Here is a 15,367-nt window from a genome sequence, read left to right as displayed (position 1 = left end):
TTAGATGGTTCTTTTGTGCCACCTGGTGGTAAAAGCAAGACATGGTTTTCACTTGTTTCACAGATTATGGTGTCACATTAAGGTAGGCTGTTTTAAGACACAAGATTTTGGGGGAAAAATGTATTAGTCCTTATTTAAATATTTACAGATGGAGCCTTTTGTGATTTAACTCTGTCATTTGAGGGCACTGGAAAAAGCACAGCTTTCTGAGGGGCCCTACTTCTAGAAAAAAGATGTTTCCTGGGTGCTATAGACACTGAATCCTGTAGGCACACTATTATAGAGGAGATATGAACAGTTCATTCATAAACATTTTGAAGACTTTTTTTAAAATTTGCCTGAAAAGCAGTGTTTTTTCCCTTTCTGTAGAAAGTTCCTTTGGGAAAGAATGTGATAAATTAAAGAGGGGCCTTCAGAGGAACAGAAATCCTCAAAGAAGACCTCAACAGTCCAGATATTCCTGGTAAATTATTGCTTCATCAGCATTTTATTCAAAAAACATTTGAACAATCAAGAGAGCTCCACTAGACAACAATGCCCTTTTCTACTATCTGGTGGCTGAAGCAAGAAATGCTTTCCCTTTCTTTCATAGGCCATGGTGCCACCAAGTTTACACATAACTGCTAACTGTGGGGTAAGAATCCCTAATTTGCTCCGGGCACAGCACAGCACACAACTGGACTGTCTCCAGGCCACTGTCATCTTGGAAAGAATGCAGGAATACTCACTCCTGGGTAGTTATCATGATGCAAAAATACAGCACTGTGGGTTGTTAGGATTAAACACATTTTTAATCCACATTTTGATTTAAATTCTCAATTGTTTAATCCTAAACAACACTGAGTGTCATGCTCATACATGCCAACAACCCAAGAATGGGGTATTCCTGAATTGTTTCAAAAGTGGAAGGAAGAACCACTAGTACACTCACTTCTGCATGCTCACAGAGAACCCATATTTCTTAACCATGATCATGGAAACTGGTATCAGAGTCTGAAAGTTTGGGCATCCTCTGGAAATGGCAGCCTCTCTGCAGAGTCCTTCCAGGGATACAGGAATCTACTCATCAGGACCTATGCATATATTGTTTACACTTGTGTACAGGTAACTCACACCGGGAATTTCCCTTACAACTATAGAAAAGTTACAGCTTGCTTCTTGATTATTCTAATGTGTGTACTCTGTGGTTATCATGCCTGAAGGAGAAATGTTTCTCCACTGAGACAGTCATATATTGCAGGAGAGGAAGAAACCCTACAGAGCATTGAGAGAGGAAAAGATGCAAGGTAAATGGATCAAATAAAAAAACAAGTATGAGGTTCTGAGAGGGAAGGGAAATGTAGATGTGAGTGACTGAATTAAGCAGAAGCACTGAGGAACTTCTACTCTGAAGGAAAGGAGGAAATAAACCAAGAAAGACTTCAGTAAGTGGAGAGAATAGTAAATGAACCTAGATCATGATTTCTAAATTCTAGGCAATAAGAGATGCTTCATACATGTTCTCATTCCTATTAAAAATGTAATTTTTAAAAAAGAATTACCCAGTTATTTCAACATCAGAAATGTAATATAAGGACATGGTTTTGGATCCTAAGGTAAGTTAACTTATATTGTAAGCCTTGCCCAGAAATAAGTCTTACTGAACAATGTGGTACTTACTTCTGAGTAACTGTTCCTAAGATTACTTTGTCAAGGAAATTTGTGGAAAAGAAGCTTCCTCCCTGCTGTGAAAAGGCTCTTCAGGAGCTCCCCTTTAAGCCATGCAGAACTGGGCAAGAAAATGTTCTTCATGACCTACCCCAAGCATTCTTCTTATAATTCAATGCATACTGACTATATTTGTGTGTGTATCCTGACTATAGGGTCCACTGACTTCAGAACAGGGTGCACCAATTTTAGGACTAGCATCTGCTACACTTTTTCAGGAGTTCCCTTTTGTTTGTACCACAACACCAAATTTGAACTCAAAATGCACAGAAAGCTATTCACACTGCTCCATAAGAACTTCATTACTGATTGGATGTTCTAGGTCTAGAAGTGTAATCAGGATGCAGAACTTCAACATGCATATAATGAATGCCTTGTCTAAATATCTAGATTCTTTTGCTTCTGAATCCTACCATCCCTTATTTGTCTTAAGAATTTTATGGGGCAAGCTCAATCTCTCAAAAACATCAACGCATAATATAGGCATTAATGCACATTTAATTTCTAGCTACTAGGCATTAAATCTTCAGTAAGTTGTTTTGGCTACTTAGTATATTTTTAATTTGTTATTTTATTAGTAACTTTTGCAAAATCTCAAGTTATTTCTATTAATGTACTAGTCAATGTATATTTAGGCTTGAGTTACGAGTCACTGGGTAGTATAATCTAATTGGCTTTATTTCTACTGTATTAGAAAAGTTTTCATGCAGCATTTTACTGTCCTTTTAATGACAGTATTTTCTATTTCAATGTAGTATATTATTGTTTGTTCCCTGAGCCACCCAAAGAATGTAATCAACAACTTCAAAAGCCATTCCAACAGCAGGTTGCATTCAGGCCTACTGAAATCATTGGGGCAGATTAGTAATAACTAAATTCTCATTGGGATTAATGGAACTTGAGTTCACTGAACATTAGGAAACAAATCAAATAAAAGTTACAGAGACAATTCAAAATTTCACCAGTGGCACTTTTGTCCCCTTAACGTATACCAACCAGTGATTTCAAAACTTTACTGTTTTGTGTTTATAAACCTTTCTGAAATTTGCTTCAAAACTTCAGTGCAAGTGATTGATGGCAGCTCTATTACACAGTTCATTATAGTGACAAAATATCTTAAGAACCCAAGAAAAGTTTGCATTTGATCCCCAATTTGATATAGTGCACATTGTCTTCAGTCTAACCATTTAAATACACTTTAAAGATGTTTCTATACAACTGATCTAGTCCAAGATTCAACTAGAAGATTCAGCAGAACCACCATATCCACTGACTTAGCAACCACATTCTTCCTTAACCACAACTGGAGTCTGACATTTCCATGTGGCCTTGCTGAGGACTACAGCATACACATTGGGTGGTAAGAGTGAGGAAGCCAGCAGTAGCAGCTCCTACATGGGGCAGTGGGGGACAAGCACCTGGGAAGAGGCTTGTGGTTGGGGGTGTGAGAGAAGAGGGATGAGCTGAAGCTCCATCCTGGCTGATAAGCAGAGATTTGGAAGCAGCAGGGTAGTGGGCATGTTCCCAGCCCTTCTGATGCAGCTCGTACTTTCTAGGCTTGTGGTGCAATGTCTTATTGTGCCCAATTTATAAAATAAACCTTAGCACAGGTATGTACAGCTAATTTTTCCAGCTAATTATAGACCTAGTTCAGATGACATGACAGCTCATAAGGAGTTAACTTCACCATGAGGGTTCATGTGCACTGACATCCATTATGAGGATGCAATTGCCAACCCCAAATCATGTCATGTGTGTGCAATGGGGGGGGGGGGGGGTTTCCAGGGGTTAAACAGCCCTCACATAACTCTAGAACAGAAGGTGGGTCTTGCATATACATAATGGTGGCTGGCCATGGCCCCTCCAGGGTTCATTAGCTCACAATCTGCTGTTGCGTTGCCTGAACTGGCTTAATGTCTTTCAAAGTTTTTTACATCAATAAAATAGACACAGATCCTATCATCAGGCATACAAACTAAAATGGCTTTATACATAGGGAAAGGAAAGTAGAGGGAAAAGTGAGACGATCTCTTCAAGGTGGTGAGCTACAAATGTGAAAGTAAATGCACTTCAGGTGTTAGTCTAAACAGAATAAAATACTTACTGTTTCAATTCTTCTTTAAAAAGCTCCAAATTGCTCTTTTTCTTTTCTTTTTCCCCCTTTTTCAAAGGCTAAAAACATAAAGAATACTTATATATATTGGCTGTGGAGCACTATACAGACAGACAGACAGACAGATGGACGGATGGACAGACAGACGATTTTAGGCTGACAGCACCAGTGCCATCCACCACTTGCAGTCCAAGTTTAAGACAAACACAGCAGCCATGTGATAACCCTAAGACTTGCTGCAGTCAAAGAAAGATGACCTAAAATTAATAGAAGAAGCAGTCTATACATATATAAGTAGGACAATTCAGTTTTTTAAAAGGGTAGCAACAAACATCTGAAAAAAATCTCAACTTACTGGTTTTTTGGTTTCTATAACCAGAAGGGATGGAGGCCTCTCATTAGAGGATGACTGATTCTGCTGACTTTTTTGATCTGCAAATCGTGATGAAGGTTTGTAGATTTTTCCTCGTTTTTCATCTGTTTCATGCTCTTCTGAAGGATGGACCAGTAGTTACTGAATAGTCTAACTTGACTGCACTAGCAACAATCCAAAAAGCTACCTGAAGCACACACTGTTTTGGCTATGCTTATTCTCCCTCTCACTTCCCCAAATCACTTTAAACAGAAGCCACTCCAATGCCTTATTCACAAACTACTTCCAAAACTTGCCTCTGTTTTGAAGTACAATTGCCAGGCTGCATGGACTTGAAAGGGTGCCGCTGCTAAAGAACCCACCCCCTTCAGGGACACACAAAACAACCAACATCATATTTTGCATCCATCCCATTCTACTGATACTTCCTCAGCAAAACACATGGTATAAAGTTACTTAATTGGAAATGCAAGCCATGTGACAAGATGTAGCACTATTATATTCAAGCTGAAAGACAAAACTGAAAATATCTTTTTCAGCACAGCACTTTAATACATGGGCATCTAGAGTACCAAGTTAACAATGCAATAGCAGCTATTATTACATGTACCAGAAGGTAAAATTTTAGGACAGAGCAAAATATAAGGACTTTTAAACAATGCAAAGGAAGATGAATATGCTTTTTTCTTGATAACATTGTAGTCAACCTTACCTTTAGAAGCATTAACAATTCCTCCTCTGACAAACGTCTTCACTTTATTGCCATCACTTCCTTCAAATGCAGCAAGGAACTCTTCATAAATTTCTGCTGCCGCCTTTTCATCTTCCTACACTCACCAAAATGTTAAGCAGGTGACTAGCATTAGCCAGACATTTTTTCACACTCATGCTATCCTAAACTCCAAACAATTGCATGGGGTAAACATTCTCATTTTTGCCACTCGTGTATTTTCCCCCCAAAGACTCTTTTCATTTCAAAAATGCATTGTTTCATAAATGTAAGTTAATAACACTGAATCCACAAAGAGAGCTGGTAATTTTCACCAACTCCCTCCCTTATATATAGCACCCCACAATACAGTCTTCAACATTCCTAAGGTTCTCCAAAATCTAATGAGGAGACTCTTGGGAGTGCAGGAGAGTGCAGCGGAAAGAAAAAGATGTCTAAAATTCTGTTAAGATCCACAGTGAATAGATACTATGTCAGTTAAACCACATAGCTTCAAAGGTGCAGTTTACGCTTTCAGAAAAGTATTGCTAGAATGTATTATGACATGTAATGCACAGTTCTTCTGACGTGCTCACATTAGTATGTTAACAATTTCCAGTGCCTTCATTGTAAAGAATGGTATGCTATTGAATTGTTATATCTTGAAATATTAAAAAAAATTCCAATAAGCATTATGTGCAAATAAAGTTTTGAATCTGCCTGATAACACTGGACTAACATTAAGTACACTTAATGCTATTACTGTTTTTTCCTATTCCTAAATCCAACCTTTTCACTTTATTTACTTCCAGTTATTGAAAAACTTTTTGATATATTTGTTCAACATAAGATATTATCATGCTGTACTTAGTTAACTAAATGTAAACCAAAACACCCCAAAAACCTCCATCACTGACTACTAGAACAGGCCATTTTCCCTTTCCAGCAAGACAAAACATGGCTGTGGCATAGTCCAGTTCTAGATTTCTTGGGCAGTGATGACCCAACCACAGGCATTCAGGAATACCATCTAAGAAAGTATATGTAATTCCATGCAGGTGAGTGGGTGGGCTGTCCGGAAAAAAAGAAGTGCTCCCCTCTCCCCTACACCCATCATAAAAAACAAGCAAGCAATTCCCTTGCATACCCAACAGGGAATGCAGCTCTCTGCTCCCTTCTGCCAGCCCCCAGCAAACTAGTAAAAATATTTGCAGGCTAGTAACATATTTGCAGGCTCATTTACAAGGTGGTTTAAGTGGCAATAATCTGTGAGGAACAGCAGTAAGCAGCATACTTCCAGCTGATTAAATAAATGAGTTTCCTACAGCATTACCTTCTTTTTCAACTCCTCCTGTTCCTTCTTGCTTAAGGTTCTCTTCGCAGCACTCATTTTGCCAATACTGAATGCTTTAAGTTTGCTTTCTAAAAGTGGCTGCAAGACAGAAATTATCAGAACATTACAGGAATGCAGTATCCCACACGGTCTGACACAACAGTCTTTTGACAGATGACAAGAATATTGCTCATTTAAACTATCCAGAAACTAGATGCTATTGGTGGGTTGTTCCTCTGATTGGACAGAGGGTGCTCAACTTGTTGTTCTGTACAGACTTGAAATTTCCTTTGAGGCAGGTTCATAATCTGGGGATGGTTCTTAATTCATTGGAGAGCCAGTGCGGTGCTAGAGCGTTGGGACTGAGAATCTGAGTGATCTAGGTTCTTGTTCCCACTCAGTCATGAAGCTCACTGGGTGACCTTGGGCCAGTCATTCACTCAACCAGACCTACTTCACAGGGTTGTTGTCAGGCAGGTAGAACAGAGCTATGTAACCCACCTTGGGTTTGTCACAAAAGGAAAAAACATGGGATATAAATATAATGTGATGATGATGATGATATTTCACCTGAGGTGCAGGTTGCTTCAGTTGCACAGAATGCTGTCAGTTTCAGCTGGTGGCCTAGCTATGCCACTCTATAAACGGTGGTAGTCTAGTTTCACTAATCTATACTCAGATAATCTCTAAACTAGATTGCTGCATTGTGCCCTGTGCAGACCTGTCCCTGAATGCTGTTCAGAAGCTGAAGGTGGTGCAACTTGTGAAAGCTGGACTAATAACTAGGACCAGAAGGTTTGACATACGTTTAACACCAATTCTGGCATGCTTGCATTATCTGCCTATGTGCTTCTGAGTCTGTTTGAAGAGGCTGGAGTTACTATATAAAGTCTTACATGACTTCAGATCAACATACCTGATGGTACATCTCTTTCAACTGCAAACTTCCCACACGCTACAGTCAACCAAAAGCCACCTCCAAAGGAGGCTCAGGTGCTGGTAACAAAGATGATAAATGTTTCTGCAGTAGCCAACAATTTATGGAATTATCTTTCCACCTGACACTAACTTTACAATCTTTTCAGTCCCAAGGTTAAAACTCCCTCTTTGCCAAGGCATTTAGTTCTTCCAAAAGCTACAGGGAAGGGGGGGGGGGGGGCAGAGTGTTTTCAGTTGTATTTAGCAGACCTGGAAGCACGGACTCGCCTTAGTTGTTAACTTGTTAGTTAGAATTTTTAGTTTAATTTTATGATTACCTAGTATTTTATTTTGTCTTTTATTAACTGTTGTACACTGCCCAGAAAGTTTCAACTACAGGAGTGATATACAAATATGGGGGTAATATACAAATTAAACAAACAGGCTTCACAGGCACATACAAACATTTTGTACATATGAAATAAAAGAAACAATGCACAAGAAAGCCATCTGTCATTCAATCTTAAAAAAAAGTTATTAGCAGGTCTGTTAAACAGGCAGAGTATCACATTGGCACCAACTATAAAGCCCTAGGAGTTCCACCTGAAAAAACAATTCAGAATTCTAATGATTACCTAAGAAACTTCACACTATCTAAACTGAGGAGATATCAAATGCCTATTTCAATATAAACCTCTCAGAATGTTACAATCCTCAAGGAAGTCCTAATCCAAATATTATCTGCCAGGAAAACTCAATCCTGCCAACAAGGTAAACAATGGCTTAATTTGGATGTCACTAGCTTGAGTTCTATGGAACAAGCAAGCTGCACAATCACTCAACCTACAAAGGAGAGCAGTCATTCCTTTGTTGCTCAGGCTGACATACAAACCAGGAATTCTGGTTTGTCGGAGGAGAGGTAAGCTGGAATTTAATTTTGGGTCACTCCCAACATTTCATTTTTTCTTAACTTGGGTAGTTGTGACATCTGAACCATGCTAATCAAATAAAAGACATCACAAAGTATAAGCAACATGCAAAAAGCTACAGGAAAAATGGACCAAGGTAAACTCTACATAGAGCTATAAGTCATTTCTTAATACACAATAGCTCAATTATAACCATACATGAAAACAGTCCAGAAGAGCAAAGTTTTTATTAGATTTTTGCATACATGCGTTCTGAGTCTTACATGAGTTTCTGGAGATCCAGTGGCACGTGTTGTGTCTGGGATCCTGGCCTAAAACCAATAAAAATACAAGAAGCATTTTAAGGGGACATTTATTGATTCTGAACATCATACACTGTAAGCATAAGAACGTCTTTTCCAGATTGCCTTCACTTATAACTCAATATACATAGGATTGAAATTTTAAGCATATTTAGAGAAATCCAGTAATCTTGCCTTAAAATATAAAATTAGCATAAAACCTATTCATGCTAAAATTAGCATAAAACCTAGGGATAGCTAAGAGAGAAGGAGTCAAATGAAGAACTTTTGAAAAGGATGCAATATCCTGCTTGTTAAGTTTGGTAATTATGAAACATGCTGGAATTGTACTTCCAATGAACTCAGCCAATTGTATAAAGCATAAAAGAGAAAGTGTTACTATTAAAGCATACTGAGCATCAATTCTATTCTAGTTTGTTCCCCATCTTTGGGACCAACACCGAGTTTCAGAGTACTAATGACCAATCAAAGCAAACCTTGACCTTCTGTCTTTGTAATCTTCTATTTACATTGCTAAGGTGTGTGTTCTAACCAATTCAAGAACTCCTTTTAGATGGTGTTAGACTCCTGTTCCTATCAGTGCCAGATAGTATAACCAACTGCTGAGGATTATGGGAGCTGTATAACAACACTCGCTATCAATTAGTCATAGTCAACAGATAAAGATGCCAATTGACAGCAATCCCAGCTCACCATTTTCTTCCAAAGGGCTTTTATATTTCTAAAATAGATTTGACATAGCACTAATTAATCTAAGGCTGAAAAGAAATAATTTTATTATTTACTATAGTGATTCATAATTAGCAGTTTTCAGTTAAGTACTAGCAAGTTCTTGTTCCAGACCTTTAACTGCACAAAGCTGTCACCATGAAGGAACCTTGATATGATCCTTGCTCTATCACTCCATCAAGTATTTTCAGCTACTGTTCTGAAGTTGCTTTTCCTATAGCAGCATGGGATAATAATTTAGATCAAGTCCAGTGTGATCCCTCCAGATGCCTTAAACTTCAACTTCTATGTTGGAAAGGGTGTTTTCTACTTCACAGCTATATAATTTATATAATATCCTCTATAATAATAAACATAGCCGAATGTAATGGCTTGAGAGACAGTTTTTTCCTCATTTCCACACCCAAAACACAGTCCTTAGGTCCTTGAAAGAAGCTATGGACACACTATTTTATTACAGAATTTCAGTCACTTCCTACCTGGTACTATTTTCATTCACTTTTTGGAAAGAAATAAAAATTTAAAAGGCTGAGATAAAAGTACCTGCTTAGACTCACACAAGACGACCTCAGGAAATTTGGCTTCTTCTTCAATGTGAATAGACCTGTTTCATATTACAGCTGACCACTGATTAATTTATACATGAGGAGCTGTAGTACATGCAGGCTGCCATTATAAACATGTCACCCTGACCAGGGGTACCATGGCTTACCATGTCATCCAAACCCCTGCAGTAGTGGTTATTTCAAGGTTAAATAAATATTGCAAAACCCTAAAACTGACAGCAGGCCCTGCAATGATTGCTTATCCCTCAAAGAACCACTGCAGTCAAGTCTGGATGATACAAGTCACAGCAATCACTGCTCAGGAACAGCATATTCCTAGCGGCAGCTGGCTTGCATGGTAGTTCCCCATGGGAAAATTAAGGGTATATGTCTCATTTTATATGAGCTCATACTGTTTTTGAAACTACCTACTGTGTAAGAAAAAAGTGTTAAATATACCAACCCACCAGACTCAGGAAACTAGTTTCATGCTCTATTAGATTCTCACCCCAAATTTCCATAGCAGTTGAAATCTATTTTACCTTATTATGATAATGTTTTAAAGAATAGTTCAATAAATAGCATAACTCTCAGTGATTTTAACATGTTAGTGATAAACCATGTAATACTTAATGGGATTTAAACAGAAATCTTCCAACAATCTGGTTTTCATCATATGACAACCCATTGTCTCTGATCAGTCATGGTGGGCTTGCATGTCATCTGAACTCAAGACCACTTCTAACATGGCAGACTTATTTTTCAGCAACAAGCCACGCTGACAGCCCAGGGCTTGTTCTAGGAACTATTCAATCCCCAACAGCTTGTCAGGTCATCCAAACACAAAAGAACATTTATTTTCTTTCCTTGACAAGTAAAATAAACAAGGAAATTGACCAGGTAAGACTAGACATATCAGACACCTGTAAGCACTTATGAAAGAGTGACAGAAAAAATGACCCCGCAGTTATACACCTCTGAGGCTCCCCACAAAAAAATAAAATTCTACAAAACAAAAAATACCAAAAACCCAGTGGTGGACAAAAAGGGACAGCAAAAAGAGCACGAGGGGGAGACAAGATGGGTTCTGCCAAGGAGGACATTTGAATACCAGATAAAGAAGGGGTCCTCAAACTTTTTCATCAGGGAGCCAGCTGACAGGTGCCAGCGGTGGGCGTGGGCCACCAAGGCGGTGCCAGCAGGGATGTACCGGCTGGTGAGGAGGTGGGGAGCGCACACACATGCAAGGCGAGGCAGGGACGGGGGGGGGTGCATGGGGCGAGATGCCGGCTTGCTCGCAAGATCATTTTCTCCGAGCAAGTCCAAAACAACCTCCTCACAAGCTGCGTGCCCATGCACATGCATGGCAAGTGCAAAATCTCTGGGGCGGGCTGGTTAAATGGGCATGGTGGGCCAGATCCAGCCCAAGGGCCTTAGTTTGAGGACCCATGAGATAAAGAATCAAGGGTAAGGACAAGGGAGGTCAAACCTCAGTGAGTTTGATCATCTGTTAAGCACACCATGGGGCTGTTCCATGAAAAAAAAAAAACATACTGTGTTGCTTATGTGCAACGTGGCTGAGCACATTATACAAACCTGCCCTATCTGTTTATACATACAATAGAAGTGGCAGCATTTTCCTCTTAAAAACAGCAGAGAGAATGCCATACTGTTTTCTTTACAACCAGTATTTAGAAAGAATTTTTGTAAAAGTCTGCCAATAGTTTCTACAGAAATAATACTTTTGCATCCCCTGTCAAAAACTGCATTTCAGACAGCAGCCAGGATCCAAAAGGTGTTGTGCTATCCCACATAGAATTCATGACTTTCCCCATGCCTTTAAAGAGCACCGCTCAGCCCTATCCACTATATCACTAAGACTTTTGAAATTCCATGCAGAATGCCAGATGGTGTTGCAGAATAGCTTGCTACAAGAGAACAGCAAGCTTAAAGCAAGAATAGGGAACATGTAGCCCTCTATATGTTGTTGAACTCCATTGGCTTCAATCAGCATGGCCAGTAGTCTGAGAACATTTGTATTTAGTCCACAGGGTCTCCACTCCAACTTTGAGTTTCATAGTTCTTTGGTTTCTGTCCAATAAGAGCAACTGTACTCAATTTTACACTGAAGACTTTGTAGAAAGAGTAAAAATAATAAAAATAGTAAAATAGTAAAAAAAAAAAAAAACAGTAAAAATAAACCCACTATTCCTGCCTACAGAGTTAAAACTTAATGTGATACAAAAAGGAGTTGGGAGAAGGTTGTTCTGGGAGAAGAGTTACTACCATGTGCTAGTTAATTTTTTGAACACATTTGTGGATTAAAAAATTGTATAGTATTTTTTTCCTTGAGGAGGACTCCCATGCTACTTTGTATGCTGGTGTACAGTAGGATACATACGTGAGGTTAAATAACTGCAGATGCAAATAGAAAAACTAAGAGAAAAGAGCACAGGCTAAGAAAATGATAAAACTGCTCCAACATGGCCAACATCACGACCTCCTCCATGACACCTTTAAAAACTTATTTCCTATTTCATGACTTCTGCAGAGCAGAGCAGAAGAATCTGTCCCAGCTGGTCTAGGAACTGTAGGATACATGCAGCCTAGTTCCCAGGAAACAAGTGACCAGGGAAAGCAAACTGGAGTTCAGCAACAGAGTTTAGAGGGGAGGTCTCTAATGTTTTTTCTTTTCCCCACCCTTAGTTTCCCCCTTCGTTTTCTTCCTTGTAACACACTCCCACTTACTGGTAGGGGCGGTGTTGTTAGTCTTCAGGGAAGACAAGAGAAAGAACAGGTTGTCACAACAGGCCCTACAAAGTAGAATCAAATGGTGAGAGAAAGAATGGACTGAGAAGGCTTCCCAGTGGTGGTGACCTGCAACGCCTGCACTCTTTGTTTTTTTGCCTGAGGTCAATATGACCTACATGTGCAATATGCAAGCTTGTGAACCTGTGAGAACACTAGAGCAGTGAGTGTCCACCTTCAAGGTAATAAAAGTAGCAGCAGCATTTTTGGACAGAGTGATGGAACTGCAACAGCTAAGAGTAGCAAAGAAGCTAGAAGTGCAAGAGCAAGCTGGGGCAGAAGAGGAGAATCCTGAGAGAAGGGAAAATGAGAAAGAAACTCCCTGGAAAGGGGTGGCAAGTGCAGAAGAACTAGAAGACACTCTGTACCTGTAGATGCAGTGGAACTATTAAACAGCTTTCAGTCACTCAAAGATGAATCTGGAGGACAGTCTGCCACAGAAGAACTGCAAGTCATCCTGTTCAGCACTGCATAAGAGGCTAAAGGCTACATCCAAGTAGTGACAAAGATACAAATGCTTGCAAGAACAAGAAGAGTGTTAGCTGTGGGAAGCTCCCTTTTGTGTGGGATGGAAATACAAGTGAGAAAGACCTGTGGGCTTGTCAGGTACACTGTCTCCCTGGAGGACAGAATAGTGATATAACCAAAAGATCATCAAGGTTCATACAGTCCACTGACACATATCCCTCTCTTCTTCTGCATGTGGAAACAAATGACACAAATGGCTTTGAAAAAATCACATCAGACTTTGAATCTTTAGGAAGGGAAGTCAAGAACTTTGGGGCTCAGACAGTTTTCTCTTCAATCCTCCCAGTTCTTGGAACAGGCACAGACAGGGAAAGAAAAATACTCCAAGTGAATGCCCGGCTACAAAGGTGGTGCCAACGTGAGAAATTTGGATCCTGGGGCAATGGGCTACACTTCCTGGAAAATGGACTGCTGGCAAGGGATTGGTTGTACCTTACAAGGAGTAGAAAGCATGTGTTTGGCCACAATATGAACAAGTTTATCAGGAAGGCTTAAAACTGAACCTTACAGGGGAAAAGTACACTTGGGCATAACAACAGACATAGACTTATGCAGCACAACAGAGAGAACAGCTCGTTATTTGTTTTTCGGTGCCAGGCCAAGACCTTTTTATTTAAACGATATTTTAATTGTTAATCTATGTTTTATTTAATGGTTTTATATTATCGCTGAGAACTCCAAATTTTTAATATTGTTCTATGCTTTATTTATTTTCCTTGCGAGCCCCGAGGCTTCGGCAATGGGTGCAGCATAGAAATCTTATAAATAAATAAATAAATAAATAAATAACAGTGCCCAATAATAGGCTTCCAAAAAATGTGGGAAGAGAACTACACTATAAAACACATGGTCTTTGATGTCCATATACTAATGCCTGGAGTATTGGAAACAAACAGCGTGAACTTAATACAGGAGGGCGAGTATGACCAAATAAATATAACTGAATTTTGGTGGGATGACTTTCCTGACTGGAATTCAAGAACTGAGGGATATTAGCTGGTTTAAGAAGAGTAGAAGTAACAGAAAGGCAGGCAAAGTCACACTATAAAGATACAGATCTCTGCACAGAAATACAGGATGAGCTTAGTAGCACGTTATACAGAGGTGAGTCTGCAAACACCTTGAAAACAATGCAGTGATTACTAAAAACCAACATGGATTTCTCAAGAACAACTCCTGCCCAGACTAATCTGATTTCGTTTTTTGACTGAATAACCTCCCTGTTTGATTGTGGGAATGCTGTGAATGTAGTATATCTTGACTTCAGCAAAGTTTTTGACATGATATTCTGATTAGTAAACTAGCTAAAAGTGGGCTAGTTGATGGACAATGATCAGGTGGAGCCACAGTTGGCTACAAAATCAGACTCAAAGGGTGCCATCAATGGCACCTTCTCAAAGTAGGGAGAGGTAACAAGTGGGATACCACAGAGTTCAGTCCTGGGCCCAGTGCTCTTCAACTTTTTTTTAATAAAGATGTGGATGAGAAAGTGCAAGGAATGATTATCACATTTGCAGATGACACAAAACTGGGTGATTCAGTACCCTGGAACACAGATCAGTGATCTTGACAGATTGTAGCACTGGGCTGAAAATAAAATGAAATTCAATAGGACAAATGTCAAGTTCTGACCTAGGAAAAAGAAAACAAATGCACCATTGCAAGATGGGGAATATTTGGCTCAACAATATTGCAAGTGAGAAGGATCTTGAAATTGTTGTAGATCACAAGCTGAATATAAGACAATGTGATGCGGTTGCAAAAAGAGCAGATGCTATTTAAGGCTGCATTAATAGAAGTATCACTTCCAAATCCCGTGAAGTACTGAAAACAAAGCCCTGTGAGAGGAGACTGAAAGGACTGGGCTTATGTTTAGCCTCAAGAAGAGAACATTGAGAGGAGACAGAATAGCATTCATCAAGTACCTGAAAGGCTTTCACAAAGAGAAAGCACAGGATCTCTTCTTGATCATCCCAGAGTACAAGACATGGAATAACAGGCTCAAGTTACAGGAAACCAGATTCCAGCTAGGTGTAAGGAAAATCTTTCTCACCATTAGAGCAGTACAACAATGGAACCAATTGCATAGGAAGACTGGGGGCTCTCCCACATTAAAGGCATTCAAGATGCAACTGGGTAGCCATCTGAGAGGGATGGTTAACTTGGAATCCTGCACAAAGCAGGCGGTTGGACCCAATGGCCCTCCGGCCCCTTCCAAGTCTATTCTATGATTCCATGGTTCCAATAACGCAGAGCAATTGACAATACAAATACACAGGAGAGTGTATTTTCATTCTATACCTGTAAAACTTAGAAAATCTTTAAAGATATTTCTTTTGTAACTTTTCCAAACAAAATCTGTTGGATGGGTCT

At 39.4% G+C, this 15,367-nt stretch overlaps 1 protein-coding gene across 3 annotated transcripts in view; it reads right to left on the bottom strand.

Moving 5' to 3' along the window:
* Positions 1-15,367, bottom strand: part of LOC123024670 (U2 snRNP associated SURP domain containing) — a 45,478-nt gene that overhangs the window by 29,042 nt on the left and 1,069 nt on the right. For 2 of the 3 annotated variants that reach the window (XM_044432684.1, XM_044432682.1), the window contains exons 2-6: positions 8,346-8,393; positions 6,236-6,334; positions 4,906-5,020; positions 4,176-4,312; positions 3,812-3,879 (exon numbers count right to left, since the gene is read on the bottom strand). In XM_044432684.1, the coding sequence (XP_044288619.1) occupies positions 3,812-3,879; positions 4,176-4,312; positions 4,906-5,020; positions 6,236-6,334; positions 8,346-8,393 (467 nt within the window). The remainder of the gene's footprint in view (positions 1-3,811; positions 3,880-4,175; positions 4,313-4,905; positions 5,021-6,235; positions 6,335-8,345; positions 8,394-15,367) is intronic. The other variant, XM_044432683.1, reaches the window with a different exon arrangement.

Source organism: Varanus komodoensis, unplaced genomic scaffold (genome assembly GCF_004798865.1).
Source record: "Varanus komodoensis strain SLA01 unplaced genomic scaffold, ASM479886v1 scaffold25, whole genome shotgun sequence".
Lineage (NCBI taxonomy): Eukaryota > Metazoa > Chordata > Lepidosauria > Squamata > Varanidae > Varanus > Varanus komodoensis.
Note: the sequence above shows the minus strand (reverse complement) of the source record. Positions and strands in the feature narration are given on the sequence as shown.